This window comes from Xiphophorus couchianus, chromosome 22, assembly GCF_001444195.1.
Source record: "Xiphophorus couchianus chromosome 22, X_couchianus-1.0, whole genome shotgun sequence".
NCBI lineage: Eukaryota > Metazoa > Chordata > Actinopteri > Cyprinodontiformes > Poeciliidae > Xiphophorus > Xiphophorus couchianus.
In genome coordinates this window covers 7,262,465-7,282,432 of record NC_040249.1, presented here as the reverse complement: position 1 = coordinate 7,282,432, position 19,968 = coordinate 7,262,465, and the positions used below count along the sequence as shown (strand labels likewise).

Sequence of the window (19,968 nt, the reverse complement as noted above, 5' to 3'; positions counted from 1 at the left end):
CCCTTTCACTGAAACCAGATCACACAGACCACAGACCTTGTAAACATACAGGAAGTTGTATCAGCAGGCCCCAAATGTCTGTTTCCCTGGAAATAACCACAGCTTTGATGGGAATGGACTGATGAGATACTGACTGGGCATCTCTTTTTAATAGGCCAATTTATTCTATATAATCCAACAGAAGTATTCACACCACTTCCACTTTTTCACAAATTGTAAAGTTACAACCAATAACGTTACTGTGTTGGATTTTTTGTTATTCTAATTTTGTTTGTTTGTTTTTATTTTAAAAGGAAAATGGATACATTGGTTTATTTTTTTGTTTAACAAAATCTCATGAGTGCAGGCTCCAACATTATTTATTCTGGGAACATCATGTATTCACCTCAGTTCACCTTTTCATCAACTCCAGACAGTTTCTAATGTGTTAGTTTTCCAGCACACAGGGTTTTATCAGGCACTGTGAACTCATAAATAACTTTTACTCATAACAAAACACATTTATTGACTATTATTCATCTTAAAAGTCAAAAATTCCATCAACACTCCCAACAATAATTTATACTTCATAACATTCAGCTTGATACAAGACTGAAGATGGTTTTATTTCTTTTTTAACCAGTGTCTGAAAGATTCATCAGATGCAATGGTTTAATATTCTCCACGGAGTCGCTTGTTTGTCCTTTTAGTTTTCCTCTGAAATAAATAGTTTATTCAGTTACTGTAACGTCTGCCAGTATGGGTTGCCATAAATCCTGTACAGCTCTAAAAAACAAGTCTGAAAAAAGCAAACTGAAAAGTTGAACATGTACCAATACAATTTATTTAGAAAGAAATTACACAACTTAAAAAAAATGGAAAAAACTAGATTATCTGAAAGACTCACACACTCTACAATGCATTGTATGTCTATATTTTATAATTTCCCCGAGGGAAAATCCTACAGGGATTAATAAAGTTTTTATCTATCTGTCCGTCTGTCTATCTATCTATATACTGTATATCTATACAAGTTCAGAATGAACATCTTGAACCTAAATATCTCATTTTTAGGCCTTGAAATGTTTTTAATTCAGTAAAATTTATTACAGTAGTTCTTAAATGATATTTAGTTAAACCCTAAATTAATAAGAATAATGAAAAATAAATAAAAAATAGACTTGAAAACAGTTTGCTAAAACCCATTGTCACCATTCTGAAACTTAATGTATGGTGTAGGTCACAGGCAGTGATGGCATAGTTACTTTGAAAAAGTAACTTTAATCAGATTACTGATTACTCCTTGAAAAAGTAACATAGTTAGATTACTGACTACTTGATTTGGAAAGTAACTAAGTTACATTAAAAGTAACTTTTTTAGTTACTTTCAGCAGCTGCTAACAACAACGCTCTGCCTCCTGTGAAAATTACATTGAGCTTTGCCAATACTTAATTATAAGCTATTTTATAAAGGTAACATCAACAATGTGTCTCCACTTATAAGGTTGAACTGAAGAGGAGATTGTTTAATAGTTACAACAGTACAAATAAAAAACATGATTAATTTGTTTTCCACTGTTGTCTGGAAAACTCTAAGGATTTTAAAGCCCCCATATATCCCCCCAGCCTCCAGGTTCTGCGTTACGGCCCTGCGTTTGGTGTCAAAGCGCAGCGGACAAAGCTCCTCCTGCAGCTCCACAACTCAGATGGCTGCACAGATTTGTGACACTTATCTTAATATTAATAATTATAATGGCGTTAAGTTGACATTATAATTATTGCCAACTACGGACACGTTGATTCGTGGCTGTTTTCACGTTTATTGCGCTGTTCAAATTAGTCTCGATGTTTGCAGTTTTCTGGAGCGCAACGCGAAGCTCGACGTCATTCAGAGGTAATATATTAACTTGACATTAACAAAGACACAGCGGGACGGATCATCCGGGAAATGATGGACAGGGAGCGCCTGACTAAAACTACCTTAATGACGGACCTCTTTTTGATTTATTATGAGTCTCTGTTTATTTCCAAGCCCAAATGAGCAAATTCATGTTCAAAAACGAGCCCAAAAAGGCGCATCACTGGTCACAGGTGTCAAACCCCAGTCCTCAAGGGCCGGTGTCCTGCAACTTTTAGATGTGACTTTTCTGCTTCACACCTGAATAGAATAATTAGGTCATTAAGGCTCTGGAGAACTGATCTACATAAGAAGGAGGTAATTAAGCCATTTCATTCCAGTGTTTTGTACCTGTGGCACATCTAAAAACTGCAGGACACCGGCCCTTTGGGGACTGGAGTTTGACACCCTGGTGTAGGTGAAGAATACAAAAAACATACCAGTTTACATCAACAATAATTGAAACTAGCTTAGTTGTACAGTTGAAAGCTGAGTTATTTTGCTATAGCTGATTAAGTCTTACATTAAGATTATTGTTTTAAACAGGCATTATTTAAAGCTAAGATCCATGTGTTTGAGCAAAACTTTCACAAACTTTAAACTTGGTGCGTTTCAAGAAAGTTTTATGTTAATTTTATGGTTCAGTTCAACGTCTCATAAACTACAAGATTTCCCAAAAATGTTTATGCCTTAAGACTAACATTTAATCTCTGCCATAAGTATAAAGTATCCCCCAGAGTGTCAATTAGATGGGTAAAACGTTGTTCCCCTGTGCAACATTATTTGTGATTTAGACTCATAAATTTGACCAACAGCACATCAATTTAAGGATGACGACAAGAGCAGCTTTAAACTGTAGATCAAATGTTTGACTTGGAAATTGATGGAGTGGCGTAAAGCGTATTGGGGAGAGAAACAGTCTCAACCATTAAACCAATTCATACAGAAAGCACAATGGGAGGAACCACACCATGAAATACAACTCCCAAGCTTCTCTGGCTCTCCCTCACTAATTTTCCTTCCCGCTCTCTCCTAGCAGTCATCGTGGCTGTGAGGTTTCCTCACCGCACGCGAGTCTTTGGCTCGGTGCCACTGGATGGTCACAAGGGAGTCGGTTGGGAGCCAGAGCTCACACCACATAATAACTGTCTGGCTGCAGCAGTTCCTCCTGCCACTCAAAGTGACTCTGGGAGCGACAGTGAGGAGAAATGGAAAGAAACGAGGCATGGATGGAAAGTGAAGATTGGGAAAGCTCCAAAGAAGGCCAGAGGAAAAAAAAAAGTAATAAAATCAGAGTAGAGAGAGAGGACTATGCCCAACAGTCAGGAGGACACGTACCTGTTTGGCCTTTGATTTGCTGATTGTATCTGAAATTGGTTTCTTCTTCTCCTTAACAGCACTTTTGGAGAACAGATCCACAAATTCTCCAAAATCAATAGTTGGCTCCTCTATTTTTTCCCACACCAGTGGTCCGGGGATTCTGCAGGCAGGATGACAGATTAACTATTTACTTTTAAAACAAGAGAAGTTTAATATGTCATTCCGTGGTTGAAAAAGTATACCGAAGCTGTTTTCTAAGTACTTATGTGTCATCTTTTGGAAACTACAAATCCTTGTAATACACTTGTCTAGCCCATCAGTCAACAAACTTAGAATCGAGTTTCTCACTTGCAGCAAAAATTGTGAGATTTATTTTTAGCAGCCGTTCATTCAGCTGCGTTTTTTTCAATCCCTAATGGAGGAAGAAAACCTGGTTAGAGTCAATTCTGCCCTAACCACAACGCCTGGACTGCATTGCTTTCATTTTCCACAAGGTTAGCATCTCCATTACCATCACAACATGTGGCTGATCTTTATCTTAAGTGGACATGTTTCCTCTCAAAAATCTCTACTGTTAAAATGTCTGTGTGCAAATGATCCATATCTGCCCTTACTTTTTAGCGTGCAGCTGGATGCGGGTCCAGTAGAGCGGCTTCATTGGCTTGGGGGGCTCTATCACGGCTTTGGCAGGGGTCGCTTCCTGAACCGCCAGGGAAGAAATGGGACCTGGAGGTGGAGGGATGCAGCCTGGAGGAGGGGGTCCCATTCCCAGTGGAGGTGGTGGTGGAGGAGGGGGTCCCATTCCTGGTGGAGGAGGTGGAGGAGGAGGGGGTCCCATTCCCAGTGGAGGAGGTGGTGGTCCTATTCCAGGCAGAGGAGGTGGTGGTGGAGGCCCAAAGCCTGGTGGCAGAGGTGGAGGTGGAGGCGGAGGAGGGGGTGGCGGACAAGGTCCAAAACCAGGTATGGGAGCAAGTGGAGGTGGAGGCGGAGGTGGAGGAGGAGGGGGCATGCCTCTTGAGGGTGGAGAGGCAGCAGAAAGAGGGGTACTTTGGGTGATGTTGTTTTGCTGCCTCTCTTTGCAGGTGCACACAAAGCTTTCTGTAGACTTGAGGCTTGACGATTTGACTGAAAAGGACTTGGGGCCAATTCCTCCATTTAAAGATGCGTCAAATTTAAGCCCCTCATCCACGGGTGAAGTTTGAACAGATGCCTCCAGTCTTTCTACCCTTTTCTGTGAAGCCTTGGAGTGTGCATTTCCCAGAACTTCCACACTGTCCTCACCGCTCTTCGGTAAGGAGGGCCGATGAAGGACAGCGATCTTACTCTGCAGCTCCTCAATTTTCTTCTCCAGCTGAGGGATGAGGCAGGTTTCATCCTCTGAAGATGACTGGCCTGACTTCAACCTGCTGGATTCTGTCTGTCAATGAATGACAAAAAAAAAATAAAAATAAAAAAAACGGTTAAGAAAATGAAACAAATACAAATTTGAAGTTGGTACAAAGATCCTAAATAATAATAATAATAATAAACAAGTGTCAATCTGTGATTTCTGTATTATAGCTTCTGGCTTAAGGTCAATTTGCCACTTTTTATCCCCATTTTTTGCACATTGTTATTGTGTTCACTTAAAATTCCTTTCATAGTCATGAATTTACTTCTTGTTACACATTTTGCACATCATAGAAATAATTGCAAAAACGCTCCAATCTTGCACAGTTTAAAATCTGTTAATGCATTAACAGATATTCCTGAACATCTGAAGACCCTTCACTTGGTGGACCCACAGTGGTGCATTTTATTCTGAAAAACACTGCATTAAATTATAAGGCCACAAACTTTGCTGATGTGACCCAAGAGACAGAGAGTTGTGGCTCAATTAGTTACCTCGACTTTTTTATTTTACTGTTCTTGAAACCATGGACGTCTTTTCCTTTTATCATTTCTCTAAACAAGCCTGACCTCTGGTGGACAAAAACATTTTTACAGGGTAAGCCATCAAGCTGTTGCAGACAAACCACAGAAATCTGAGTAGGTCAAAAAAGAACATTAAGTCGAGTACATTCCTTAACATTGGGAACAACATAGAACACATAATTTAATGTTGCATGTGAAGCCATTATAAAACGGGAACGTTTTCACTGTATAGTCCATAATCGCATGATTATTTTTTAGCTGACTAAGAACAATTCTTCTACTCAAGTCTCAGAGTAGTTCCTGTCCTATGTGGCATGACATGCATTTGTGCTCACCAGATTAATTCTTGCACCCTTAAATAAAATTCCCAATTATTCACTACTTTGCTTTGATCCATCACACAAAACCATGATAAAATATGTTATATTGGTAAAGCATCAGCTTGTCAGCCTTCATATAAATTTTTCCATTAGGATTATCCATCATATTAATCTGAAGGGATTACTATGATGTTGATCCATATTTGCAGCTCTAATATCTCCTGCTCGTCTAGAAGCTTTCTAAAAAATGTAAGAGTGTATATATTTTTAACCATTCTTTCAGGAATAAATTTACTGAGGTCAGACAGTAACTTTGGATGAGAATACCTGGTTTGCGTTGTCCATTCTATTTAATCTCAAATATGCTCTTTACGAACTCAGGACTCAGGGTCAGGCCAGTAAAGGTCTGTCATACAAAGGTCACTCATCAAGGTATTTATGGATCTTGTCATGTACACTGGTTCACAGTGATGTTCAGTCTGTCCCTAGACTACCTCAAAGCTAGGAGCATAAAATTGTCTTAAATGTCTTGGTTAGCTGAAGCATTAAGAGTATTCCTTTCTAGAACTAAGGGGTGGAGGTACACTCCTGAAAACCAGCTTCACACCATAATCTGTGCTTCACCGAACGTTTTATGCGTGACAACTTGCAGCCAGGCGAGAAGTTATCGCCAAACTCCTCAACTGGATAGGCAGCCAGAGAGGCAGAATTTGTCCTCTAAAGATGACATCTCCACTCTAGAGTCCAGTTCTTCATGCTGCTGCATCTGACTGTTTGCAACACACACTGCAGCTGCTCCGCCATAAACCATTACATGAAACTTTTCACACCATGCTCTTGAGCTTATCTGAAGGCCACATGAAGTTTGGCGGTCCGAAAATCTTTTGAACCAGTGACATTGTATAACAGTACCATGGTTTCTGAAAGTGACTCATTGTGCACAATTGCTTGCAGAGTCAGTGTAGATGATGAGGTGCTGGATTTTAAACACTTATGGCCATTAAAGTGATTGGAATCTGCATTTAATTACGTGGATGGATGGGTGAGTACATTCTTTTGGCAATATAGTGTACAATTACTTTTTACCATGTCAACTTTTTCAAATAGGGAACATGTTTGAGGCATATGAGCACTTTTGAAAGACTATAAATGCCAACTGAAAAGACATCACCTCATCTTGGTAATGGAGGTTTGATTTGATGCTTCTTTTGCTGATATTGTAAAATTGTGTAAAAAAGAAAAAAAGATACAGAAGAAAACCTCTCAGTTTCTCTTCAACTACGTTTTGACATTCAAAGACTAAACATTGTGCGAGGGACAGGGGCAATGTAACTAACCTGAAAGTGGAGTGCACCGGTTGGCTTGGACGATGAGCGGTGCAAAGGGGATCTCAAACCTCTCCCGTACAGCTCCCACAAGTGGGACGACACTGGGAGGCCCACAGATGCCCAGGTGTACAACTGCTCCTCCTGCACACAGTTTAAAAAAGGAAAGCAGCATTTATGACACTTCTACACCTCATTGAATTATACTCTGATTTGGAGCCGAGGTTATTTTTCCCCTACTAATGGAAGTAACCTTTAAAACGTTCAAACAGTGGCTCAAGATACTGAATGAAGGAGAATGATCTAATGTTTAAGCCATTATATCTATTCCATATCTTAGCCTGAAAGTCACTTCCCTGTCTGTATATTAATCTTGCCATCTTTTCTTTTCTAAGGTAAAAACTCCCTTAGCAATTGCAATTATATGGACTCATATTACAGAGGTTTACCAGCGTAAAATACTTTGTTTTTGCAGCAGACAATAAAAAAACTATATTTTTTGAAAAGCCATTAGGTAACAACTGAGAAAGTTTTTTGTAAATATCTTGATAGGTAACTGTATTTCTGTCCTAATCCGTACCAAATAACACTAATTCATGTTTTCTTGCAATGATTATACAATACCAGTTTAAAACTACTTCATCCATAGATGTAAAAATACATCTATGCTTCAAATTCTTCATTTAGCCATTTAAAGTAAGAAATAAACAACTATTAAGAACTATTATGGTACAACAGATAGCAGACATCTTCTGCAAAGGAAAGTTTCAATTTGAAACCAACAGTCTCACAGTGTCCTAAAGTATCTCAGAAAATTAAGAAAAACATTAAACAAGAAAAGCGCACGTGAAAGTAGATGTAACCATTCTTGGAAAAAAGGTAGCTAGCTATGCTGTACAGATTTGGAAAAAATAAACGCTGTAAATTATAATTTTCCTACCATTAGCAACAAAATCTTGAAACCCATTTTCACAGACTGAAAAACATACAGTTCATCTTTGAAAGACATCCATCTCATTCTCAGAATATTGGGAAATACCCAATGTGAGGTTGTGTGTGATACAAATGGGCACAAATTATTTAATGCTTATTGCATTCATGCTCAGATTGTGCACTAATGTGTGATGTATTCGTGAAAGACGGTGAAAAATCTTAAACTGAACTGACTTTCATGCAGGATTTCGTGCTGAAAAATCAAATATGAATATTCCCACTGATTTAAAGCTGATTTAAATTAGAAGGATTAGATTTTGGGTAAAACAAGGACAGCAAAAACAAGAGTTTCTTTTTTTGTTAAATGTGTCAACTAACACAAGCGGCCAGAATGTTGCACCTCCAAACACATCAGACCAACTTTTCATCAAAAGCTCACAAGGGTTGTATTTTCAATAGGTAAGTTGCCATGCCCCACTTCAAAGTCTGTACTTTCTATGGCAACAGTAAAGGTTATTCATGGTTGAGCTGAATAATGCAGAACTCCAGGGCACAGCCAGAGCAGTGACAACTCTGTCCAGTCGTGTCATGATGAGCTTTTTGTGGGGAAGAACAGCCTGAGCCCAAGGCACGTGGAGTCGTTACATAACGCAGTCAGCAGATGGGCTACGCAAGCACAGATGCATGCTTGTGTGTGAGCAGGCGAGACTTCATGAGCATTAGCGGGAGTCCGGTCAGTCCGATGCTGCCAAACGCCGCCAGTGTCAGCGTTTCAGGCTGGCCTTTTGTATCAGAATATCTGTAATAAACTCCTGCATGTACCCCCTGGCAGAATTTACAATGAAAAGAGTTCGACAATGACATTCCTAGATATAACAACGTGTACACCTAAGTACACCTGTAAGTAAACCTGCACAGAAAAAGAATTGGTAAGGATATACTCCAAGAGCACACAACAATGCTGTTCAGCTAGAGGAATCAGCTGCCTGAATGAAGCACCTTGACAAAAATACCCCGACAAAGTCAGTAAGTAAATTAGATGCCTCAGTGATTCCATCTCTGCTGGAACAGAAATGGAAAATAACATTCATGAAGTCAGCTCACATGATTGGGTCAGTCTGCATGCATCCCTGGTCTTTCCCTAATAAAATTAAATTTGTCTGACAGGAGACGGCTAGGCAAACTGCTTTACATCTGCATTACACATTGCAAGTAAAAAAGAAACTGAAAAAAAATAGTTATATTAATAAGAACATGTCATGGTCATGTGCTCTTTCAGCCACATCACCTCACACTAATTTGGTTTTCCAAGCAGAAATTCTGTTAAAGGAAAGTACAGGGAATATTTTCCTTCTGGCAAGGAATGTCATACTTGCAGAAAATGTAAAGCAGTGAAATTCTATCCACATCTAAAAGGGGATAGACAAAAGGTTTAAATGTTCGTATATGTGCACTAAAAAATATTACCTGCCTGCCTAGTTTTACAACGGCAACGGAAAGGCTAAACCAAGCTAATAGAATTAACCTAATTTCTGAAAAAGTGTGTGATGGCAGAACATGGAGAGTGGCCTTACACTGAAGATTGTGGAGACGGTCCCATCACTGCGGTGTTCTGTGTTGCTGTCACTGAAGGGGTGCAGCAGACCATGGGCAAGCATTCGGTGACACAGTTCTTTTGCCTCATCATCTGCATCCCCATGGTGTGTGCAAAGCTTTTCCAACAGAGTCTGACCTGACAACAGAACAGAGGAGGATGAAACTGAAAAACAAGCTGAACCGTTATTCTGAACTGCAGTTTGTTTTAGTATGGGATTAGCCAGGAACTGAACAGACACTTTGTTAATCTAGCTAGTTTGGCAAGTTTCAAATTTAGATGCGATAATGAAACACCTTCCAGGGCAGACTCTGCTCACACATGCTGAAGCAAGACACCGGAGATGTTAATTGCTACTAAATGTGTGAACTGTTGCGAACAAGTACTGATTAAAAGATTTAAGGCATTTAAATTGCTGCATAACAGAGCTAACTGCTTTTATTCCACATCTAAATATTGTACACATCAAAATGAGTAAGAAATTGTTGGTAAACATAATATAGTTTTACTACAAAGTGAGAATCAAAGACTTAATAAAAAAAAAAAAACAATCTTCGTTTTTGTAAGATAATTGGTAATCTCCAGCAAAAATGAATCTTTTTTTCTTTTGCAGGTCAGCAGATGTTTTCAAGGACTGGAACGAATATTCACTGTGACATTTTGACTGTGAACCATATAGTTTTTTCCCCCAGCACATTACAGTTATATGCTGAAATAAAACTATATTTTTAAAACTCAAATATTATTGTGCCTTCCTTCAGTTATGCCAACAATGCAAGTTCTACTTTCCCCCCCTCCTCAACCTCTGAGTGTGAATCAAGGAAAATTTACATTTAATTAATAAAGGTCCCATGACACAAGATGCTGTGAGAATATCCATAAAAAACCAGGTTTGAGCTGCTGGTTTCTGAATATCTAGCAGTCACAGCAAATGTGTGAAATAGCTAAATAAGTTTTCCTCTGCTTTTCCTCTGTTACAAGCAAAAATGTGACCTGCAAACATTGCATTATGATAAATATCACATGAACTTGTAAAATCATGATATAGCATGATCTAAACAAAGAGGTAATTCTGATTTTAGTGCTGATTTTTTTTTAAAGGCAAGGCACCTATTACAGATTGGTCAAATCAGATCCAGTATCCGTGTTGGATTTGAAATAGATATTTCCTAGAGAAACTGATCCAGACTTCATGGCACTCTGTTATTCAATAAATTGCATATTTTGCAGATGCTTCAAATATGTATTTGAATATTTTGGGATTTGGAAAATTCCTTAAAGTTTATATGAATGACTTTTGCTTGCTACAAAGACTGTCAGCTGATGCAGCCAGCATTACTAAACCAGCCCTCTGTTATGGTGCCATGCATACTGGAAAAATAAAATGGATGTTGTTGATTGTTGTAAGAAAAAAAAAAGTTGGTCATGGACTTGTGTATACTTTGTTCAATGTGGCGTCCGTACAGCTGCCAAGCAAATACATATATAGATGATCCCTTGGACGCGTATTGTGCATTTGAGAATATCAATATAACTCAGAATGGGTGCAATGATTACAGCAGTTTTCCTGGTAATTCCTGTATGGTGTATTAATATTAACTCATTCACCACCATGACCATAAACAACACTGATTGTTTCAAAATGTGTATGAAATATTGCATTCTGCATTTATTTAAATTCAGATGCTTGGACTAAAAATCTAGATATCAAGATCTCTAGAAACCATATTCAATTGTAAGTTTCATTGACAAAATAAATAGCCTTCCACCAGACCTTGTTTCTCTCCTGCAGGCAAACTGTCACATGTGCTTAACACCCACTAGTGCACCCCGATGAGTTCACAAGAGGCCATGTGTGATTTTATGTCTAAGCTAGTAGAATCAGAGGATTTCATTGCTATGGGTGGGGAGGCTGCAGATTTGTGTGCCTAATGCATCAGGACAAAAACACATAAACAGCTGAGCCTCTGAAAGACCCCACAGCCTAGAAAAGGACACGGCACCATGCAGGTAGACTGAAACATCTACTCTGCAAATATGTTTCAGTGAATTAATCTAGCTGGTTTAATAAACTTAAATAAATACATTTTAAAAACTGCTGTGCTTAAAATTCATTTTTCGAAAACTCCAAATGTAAAAATTTAGTAATGACTGAGTAAACATTTTAAATACATTTTAATTGGCAGGTTCCTTAACTGTAACCTGAAAATAAAGAAACAAATAGAAAAATACAACAAAGAAAATGTTTTACTTCCAGTAAAGATTTAGAGTGACATTAGATTAATTGCGACATAACTCCTCTAATATGGGAAAATGCGTTAGAATACCAATATGGAAGCTTGCTGGGACAGAGGGGTAAAATACTGTAGTTTCCTGGCCAAAACGGGAGACTTGACAGATATGGACTTAGTTCTTTTCTACAGTTGTAAAGTTAACTAGAATATGTGACTCACCAGAGAAGACATCAAGGTAGGGTGTTGTGGAGGATCTCTTGCCATAATGTGCCCTCTTTGACCCAAGAGTCCAATAAGTCCCCACTGTGTGACTTTTCTCTGGGGTTTCCTGTTCTGGAGACTTTGCTAACCCACTCTGTATGGTCTCTCCCAAGTCCAATTCTGCCAACCAGTCTCCGGAGACTCTATGAGGTCCGGTAATGGAGCTTGAGCTGTGCTTCCGCTTTTCAAAGCCCTCAGGCTTGTTGGATTCCAAAGGAGTGGTGGCCTCCCTTTTCCTGGGCACATTGGGACTAGTAAGCGGGGATCCAACGGGAGAGGTGAGCTGCCTGGTGGTGGTCTTGACATATGATGGGTGTACTGGAGGGTAGAGTTTTACAGTAGAAGGAGAGGTGGCAGATGTTCGTCTAGTCAGAGATCCAGGGACGCAGTCAACCATCAGGTGACTTACAGACATGCTGCTCTTCCTCCGTGTGAGTGGCAGAAAGTCTGGTCTAACACTTTCCTCATCATCCCTCGCAAGCGAGAGATCCAAACTGCTCGCACTCTTGTGGGTCCCAGCTGGGCTTGTTCCAGGTGATACTGGATCCAGACGGACACATGGTACACATGCGTTTCTACACTCTCTACCATGAACTTGACTGTGCTGTGGCGGTACATCAGGGCTCTCTAGATCATCCTGGGGCTCTTCAGCACTCTCGTATGAAGTAGTTGCTGTTGTGTCCTGGAAGCTGTAGTCGCTGTTGGTTTTTGGAAGAACGCTGCTGCCGCTTATTTCTGTGTCCAGAGCAGAGGATGGTGCTGCGCTTTCACTCGATGAGTTTCTGGATATAGGTATGTCTGTACTTTTATTCTCTATTTTTCTAAGTGCTTGAGCTACACTTTCACACGGAGACAATTTTTCTTTTTCCAAAGTAAATAGCTGTGGAGATATGTTTGTCTCCAAGACTTCACTCACCTTACTGGTCAGCCCTTCAGATGCAGGCCTAGGTAATGTTTCTAATACCCTGGTGCTGGCTATACATTTTTCTTGAATTGCCTGCTGGATATCAGAAAGGAGATCCTCAGTTTCAGCTGTAGCTGAGTGAAAACTGTACAGGTCAGTGTCCGACCCCGAGCTTGTCTTGTGGCCAAAGTCCTCCACAGACTGCTGACTGTCTGCAGTCAAACGGCTCAGATCTCCCTCGACATCCGACACCATGCCCACCTCATCGGGCGAGAACCTTGCTTCTGTGCCAGTCTTAAGCTCATCCTTGCCAACATGCACTGATTTCCCAGTTTCCAACATGTCATCCTTAGACAGGCCTTTCACTTTGGATAGACTTTTCCTAATCTTCATGCCAGAAAACACAGAACCTTTTGACTCAGGCTTGATTTTCTTCTTAGCACTGTGTTCTCCTCCTTTACTCGCCTTGTTGGACTTTTTAGATTGTTTGTCCACCTCTCTTTCATCAGCTTCACCGTCACAGTTGACATCTCCTGCAGTTCCACCACTTCCTCCTCCTTTCTTCTGCTTTGTCTCCTGGTTCCCCATACTCCTTATCAGGCGAACACCCTTGGCTAACAGGCCATGCTGCTGGGCCTGAGGTGGGGGATTCTGGGCTTCCCCATGGGTTACCACTGATGCTGCTCCTTGTTTGGTCCAAGTTCTTCCAGAGCCAGTTAATCCTTGCTGTCTTCCCACCACAGCTGACAGCAGATGTGAGGATGATGCTGGCTCCCCCAGCACTGCTGCTCCTGATGATGACGATGATGAGAGGAGGAGGAGACCGGCACTGTCAGCCACAGGCTCCCCCCTCCTTCTCCCCTGCAAAGCCTCACTCATTCTCTGATCCCTTCTCTCCTTTAGCCCCTCCTTTCTGTCCCCATCTGCCTGTGCAGGCTTGAGCGCCTTGCATAACGGGTTGCTGATCGAGCGAGCAAGCCGCTGCTTGGGGGTCTGCTGCCCTGCTCCATTTTCAACCGAGCTGGGGAGAATCTGCTTCGGAGTTAGCGGCTGGTGCTCTAAAATGCACTGTTGTTGATCCAAGAGCGATTGCTGTTTATGGAGGATGTGGGTCACGCTACTCTTCCTCCTGCCTTTGAAGGTGGAAGTAAAGAAACTCTCCTTGAGGAAGGGAACCTGGGTCTCCACTGTCTTGATAGTGTGCATTATGGCCACTTTGCCTTCATTCAGAAAGAAAGAAATCTGTACAGGCTGCTGTAAACAAAGAAGTAAAAAAAATACAACACTGAATTAATTTAAAATAGTTTAAGTACAAACTGTCTAAAAGGAGGGGCAGAGGAAAGACTTAGGCATACCGATTAATTTTGAAAGTGTCCAAAGTTTTAACATCTAAGAGTATACTAATGCATATCAATGTTACAAGTTCCTTGGAATAACCACATATTCCCCTAAATGGTAGTGGTATCTAACTTTTTGTTGATTTTTAATTGAAACATTACATACCAATATGTTTATTTTCTGTCTGTGATAATAAGTCTTCATTTTCATGTGCAGATGACATTGCTGGTGACAAAACAAACCAAGTGGTCACTTTTAAGCTGGAAAATTTGTGAAATCTGAATAACATTTTGGTAAATATAGGATAAAGACCAGTGACTAAGCCTTGTGATGGATTTATCACAAACCTTGAGAAATGGTTTGTGGGCTTAACTGATTTGTTTTTCAGCTCATTACCCCCTGAACATATTTAAATGTAAAAAAAATTAATGCTGAAATAAGTTAGCATGAAGAAGGGCTACTTTCTTAGGCTCCATGTTAATCTCCATATTAGGAATAAATAGGAGGTAATGAAGAGTAGCATTAACAGGACTAAGCTGTCAGAACAATATCAGTTTGGAGAATTAAAGTAAAACTCAAAGAAAGGGGAGGGAAGCCAATTAAGCATGATAGCCATGCTGCATTGCATTCTGTTTTCCTTCTGTGCAACACGCAGGTCCTTTGACCAGTTCTAGGACCCGACCAATAACCAGAGTTATTAGCTTAATAATGAAATTCGGTTAAATGTTACAAGTCATACAAATGGAACAGATGCAGAGTGAGATTCACTGTTCAGCGCTGGGCTCCACTTAAGGGTGACACTGGGTGAAGCAAAGAATGAAGCGCAACGTCTGCTTTTATCTTCTCCTCTTTCTGCACCCTCACTAAGGGGTGTTGACTTGACTTTCTCAGTTTTGTTTCTGTTTGTCTCCAGTCTTATATGTTATGGTTATATAAGCATGCAGCAGTGTGAGTGCAAACGGATAAAAAGAAATAGAGGAAGGACACAGAATCGCATATCTATAACAACCTTTTCAGATCTGGTGTCAACATGCATCCTGGCTGATAAAAATTCACACCTGGCATTAAATCCCATTTTGAGCAATTTGGTAGCTCTTACCGATTTTCTTGAAAGTAAATGTCAGAATTGGCTATCAACTGAACAACCTTTGAGACATCAACACAGCTGAACAGAATCAGAGTCACTTTTTGCAGTTAGTTCAACTGCAAACTGTTTTACAGTCTGATTTTAAAAGATGTGGCATACAAAAGGAAATGGATGAAAAATAGTTTACAGATTGTTTACATATAAAACAGCAATGCAGTCAAACAGCTGAAAATTCATTTTTTCTGATTTATGTATTATTTTACTTGTGAGTGGGCATTGGAGATTTGGGATTCTGTAGCAACTATTTGAGAACAATCAGCAGCTTACAAATACTTCATATCAAACAGATTTCATTCATCTTTACAGAATCCTAATATCAGGAAATTAATAAAATAACTGCAAACTACAATGTTTTTTTATTTATTTTTAACCAAGAATTCTTCCAACTAGGAAAACTTTTATCAGGTGATAGAAACAATTTTAATCTTTTACAGAGCACAGCAAAGATAACTTGCTGGTTAAGGGAAATCATATCATATTAGTCACCTGTGGTTAGGGCTTAACATGGTTTGACTTATTATACATACTAATGCCAACTGTGAATGGGTCTGAGTTTGTTATAAAGCACAGACATTGTAAAATTAGTCCTGTTAAAATTCCAGCTAAAAGAGATCACAAGCTGATCACATTCTGCAGACTTTGTCTGACGCTTTGTAGCACTGAAATAAAAATTTTCCTCTAGAACCTTCAAATATATATTTTTTAAATTACATATTCTAACTGTGTTTTCATCACTCTTGCTGGTGAATCTGACAGGGCTAACTGGGTTGATTGGCAAGCTCATGTACAGTCCAAACTCCATCTACCTGGTGTTTCATTCTGATCACCAGCTGCTAACTGATGCACATAAATTCTCTGCTTGAATACAGCAGATTAAATGACTGTGTCATCAAGGGGCTCCAGTAACACTTGGAAACAGGCTGAGAGGAGATGATCAACCTTTTGAATCTGTTGGAGAAACTAAAACTCGCAATACACTGGTCCAAGAAATGAGCAGTTGCTTTCAAGAAGTTGCCAGTCAATTTGACTGAAAGCATTATTAGTTATTTCTAAACATCACTATTTGAACTGATTATTTCTGTTACTTTGGCATGCTCGCCCATTTACGTCAGTGGTTTTAGTGACTATAGTGCCATTTCTTTTCTGTTTGACTGTTTTCTTTACAGATCTGAAGACCACTCTTTTGCTTTAGTTCCAATTTTCGGTGATAACTCATGAGCCAGGATATAATTGCCATTATTTACTCAATCTAATGAGGTTCATGTTGTTGAACATGTACTATGAGGATGTGACTTGTAGTTCTTGCTGCAAAAATGTCAAAACAACAACCTACAGACAATGGGTGCATTCCTTGTTAGTCATTCCTTACTAGATTACCCTGGTAGATGTGATATTGAAGCTGTGTGCGAAGAGTTTCTCTTTAGCTGAGAGCAAGCACTTGGTTTTAATATTTTATTAATCACTGATTATATACATTTGCAAAAATAAAATATAGACTAGTAGAGAACGCCTGCTGATTGAGTCTGAAATTGAATATATGCTGTTTGATTCAATGACTCTTATTATGCAACTTGTTTTATTTTTATTTAGGCACCCAAAAACATTGATTGAACTTAGTACCTGATGTTCTTGACATTATGTGTAAGCACCTCCTGCCTTGAGACAGGCATACACTCATAAAAATTATAAGTAATTATAAAAACATCATATTGTTTCTAGAATAAGATATATATTTATACAGACAAAAACTACTGACAAAAGAAACAGAATCAACTCTTTGAGCAACTGAATAATATGTAAATTGAGTTTGTGTTCTCTTTTTAACATCTTAGTCTCCAAACTCATGAACACAGACTGTTTGTGACAGTGGGTAATCTCCATTTCCTTGCCAGTACATAAAGACAAAGTCTTAAAACTTTTTCAGAAAGCCCATAAGCCTGTGCATCTGCTGAATGTCCTGAACAAATTTAGAACTTTTCCCCAAGCTCCTCATGGCATGTTCACCCATTTACATCAGCGGTTTTATTGACTTTATACTGCCTAGCCCCACCCCATACGATTGAAAAAGAAAAGCCAGCATTCCACAAGATATATATTTTTGAATCATTCTAAACATTTTAATGAACAAACCAGCAGGCAATGTTCTGTATTTTAGGCTGTAACCATTGAGGACAGTTTTTTAAAGCCAAATTGTCACCTATTTGAGAAACTCTCCTCTTGACCGCAAGAGCAGTAAAACTCCTCTTCTGTGACGTCACTATTTATAACTGGGTGATGTGCAATAGAATCACAAAGAACTACACCCACCAACTCCTCTTAACTCTCTAACACTAATCAACCCCATTAAAAAAAATAAACTCTTAAATTAAGTGCTCAACAATCAAAAAATTAACAATATCTGCTTATGATAAAATATTTGGGGCATTTGGTTTCTCAGATATTTACAAGTGCTTAGCAAATAGTTAAAAAATCACAACAAATTAGTTCAAGACTTCATAAAAATGCAAAAACATACTGTGCCCAGCGTGTGTATGAAAACAAACACAAGAAAAAACTTTCCAAATGAATGCTTTATCATAATTACTGCTAGAAAAGCAGCAACATTTGTACCATATACAATATCTTGTTGACTCTACACCCAATTGAAATAATAATTTATTACATTATAAGGATGAGTCCTCAGCTAATACAAACACACTTTTCCTTTTCAAACAAGTGAAGAAAACTGTTTCAGTCAAGGTATAATGTTAAAAAAACTACTTTTAAATTCAATAGTAAGGTATGATGAGTGTGTTTCATAGTTTCCAGTATGAAAAGTTGTGCTATACTTGCCTGGCTGCTGGATTCTCGTTGCTGGTTTAGTGCCGACTGCTGAAAACACAAATGATGGTCTGTCTCCGTCTCTGGGCCGCTCCTTAGCAATGGGTCACATGAAGTTGTTATTTTGCTCGTCACATGTTTAAACTCCATGGCCATTTTCCATTTAGCGCCGTCTCTGACTCCCTTCACTAACTCAATCAGGCCTCATTGTGGAGCCAAATAAAACTATATAAATGTATAAGAGAAAACAATGTTTATTCAATTAATATTTGTAGAGGAGTTGGAAAGCTAAAAGTTGACATAGGAATTGTCAACTTTCCAAATGGATGTTTTATCCATTGAAGAAAGGTGATTGCACCGTCTAAAACTATCACAATTCCGATTTTTTATTTGATTTTTTCCCCACTTTTGGCCTGCTGCCACTTTTAAGACCATATTTTCAATCATCTAACTAGCTTCAGCTGTGGCCTCTCAGCTCACGCTAATAAGTATGCAGATCCTCATAGAGTGACTACAGCTATAGAGTCAAGTCTAAAAATAAATAAAATGCACAAACATGTTAACTGTGGCCTAAATTACCAAAGTTGCTGCAGAACTAAAATTTTCAGCATCAAGTGTGAAAATAGTGTCAAAAAGATTTGTGTGTGCGTAAAATGATTTGTGCGTGCGTAACAGGATTTGTGCGTGCGTAACAGGATTTGTGCGTGTGTAAAACGATTTGTGCGTGCGTAAAAAGATTTGTGCGTGCGTAAAAAGATTTGTGCGTGTGTAAAAAGATTTGTGCGTGTGTAAAAAGATTTGTGCGTGCGTAACAGGATTTGTGCGTGCGTAAAAAGATTTGTGCGTGCGTAACAGGATTTGTAAACCTTAAAAATAAAATACATGTTGAAAAAGTACACACAAATCACCTGGTACGCACACACAAAACTGCAGTTACACACAAATCCGGTTACGAGTGCACAACTATTTTTGAGACTCATTTCACGCCTCGGTGGAAGCTCCAAGATTTGTGTGTAGATGGTGCGTTTACATGCTAGTAAAAGCTGGGACATCTGAGTTTTCTTCGGAACTGTTTCTTTTTTCCACAGTTCAATACATATTTCTCTCTTTACTTGTCTCGTGGCTTAGACATATTTTTGTGAGAGAAAAATACATATGTCATTACACCCACGACTACTTTTTAATACTATAAGATTGTTTATATATGAATCCGCATTTGGGACCTATTCAACTGTAATTACTTGGGTAAAAAATTCAACCACTAGGTGGCGGAAGTTTATTCCGCTCTGACTGGGAAAAGCCTTCATTCAAACTGAGAGAAGAAACAAGAGAATGGCGGGTCAGCCGAGTGATCGTGTTCGTGGTTTACCGTCCGAAGTTAGTGGATGTTAAAATTTGCACGTTTTCCTGACCGTTGTAATGCGTATTTGTTAGATTATTTCAGATTACGTTTTACGTTTCAAGTAGTTCGACCCAAAGTTCTCGCCCTTCTATAGCAATAGCTCATGTCTACGTTAGCTAAGCTACTATTAGCCCTCGATTAGCATCGGTACAGTTTAAAACAGTATCTTCCTGGCCCATTACAGCCATGTCTACGTTTATCACCATGCTCAGCTAGTTTTATGATGCCGACAATAATGTAGGCTTAGGTGACGTCTTTTATTATAATTTATTATAATTATATTTTATTAATTATCTGGCAGATAATTAATAAAATATTCCATATTTAATTTGTATATGTCCTTTTTCAACTATGCAATTTATAAAGTGAAAAATTGAACACTGACTGAAATGTGGAAAACACATACATTATTAGCACTTTTTGGGGACAATAGAAATATAATTTCACTAGATGGCTACAATTACAATTTAGTTAATGTGAAGCACAACTTAACATATTATCTGTCCAAAAATGTAAGTCATCACATGGAAGTAATGAGAAATGTGGTTTGCTCATAATGAAGTAACAGAAATATTAATAT

General features: G+C 38.9%; 1 protein-coding gene across 3 annotated transcripts in view; it reads right to left on the bottom strand.

Moving 5' to 3' along the window:
- fmn2a (formin 2a) overlaps window positions 1-18,161 on the bottom strand; it is a 45,867-nt gene extending 27,706 nt beyond the window's left edge. The window contains exons 1-6 of one of the 3 annotated variants that reach the window (XM_028007307.1): window positions 17,999-18,161; window positions 11,736-13,935; window positions 9,263-9,420; window positions 6,768-6,899; window positions 3,811-4,613; window positions 3,215-3,356 (exon numbers count right to left, since the gene is read on the bottom strand). In XM_028007307.1, coding sequence (XP_027863108.1) covers window positions 3,215-3,356; window positions 3,811-4,613; window positions 6,768-6,899; window positions 9,263-9,420; window positions 11,736-13,935; window positions 17,999-18,142 — 3,579 coding nt within the window. In that variant the 5' untranslated portion in view covers window positions 18,143-18,161. The remainder of the gene's footprint in view (window positions 1-3,214; window positions 3,357-3,810; window positions 4,614-6,767; window positions 6,900-9,262; window positions 9,421-11,735; window positions 13,936-17,998) is intronic. The other 2 variants (XM_028007306.1, XM_028007305.1) reach the window with 2 other exon arrangements.
- Window positions 18,162-19,968: the final 1,807 nt, after the last annotated feature.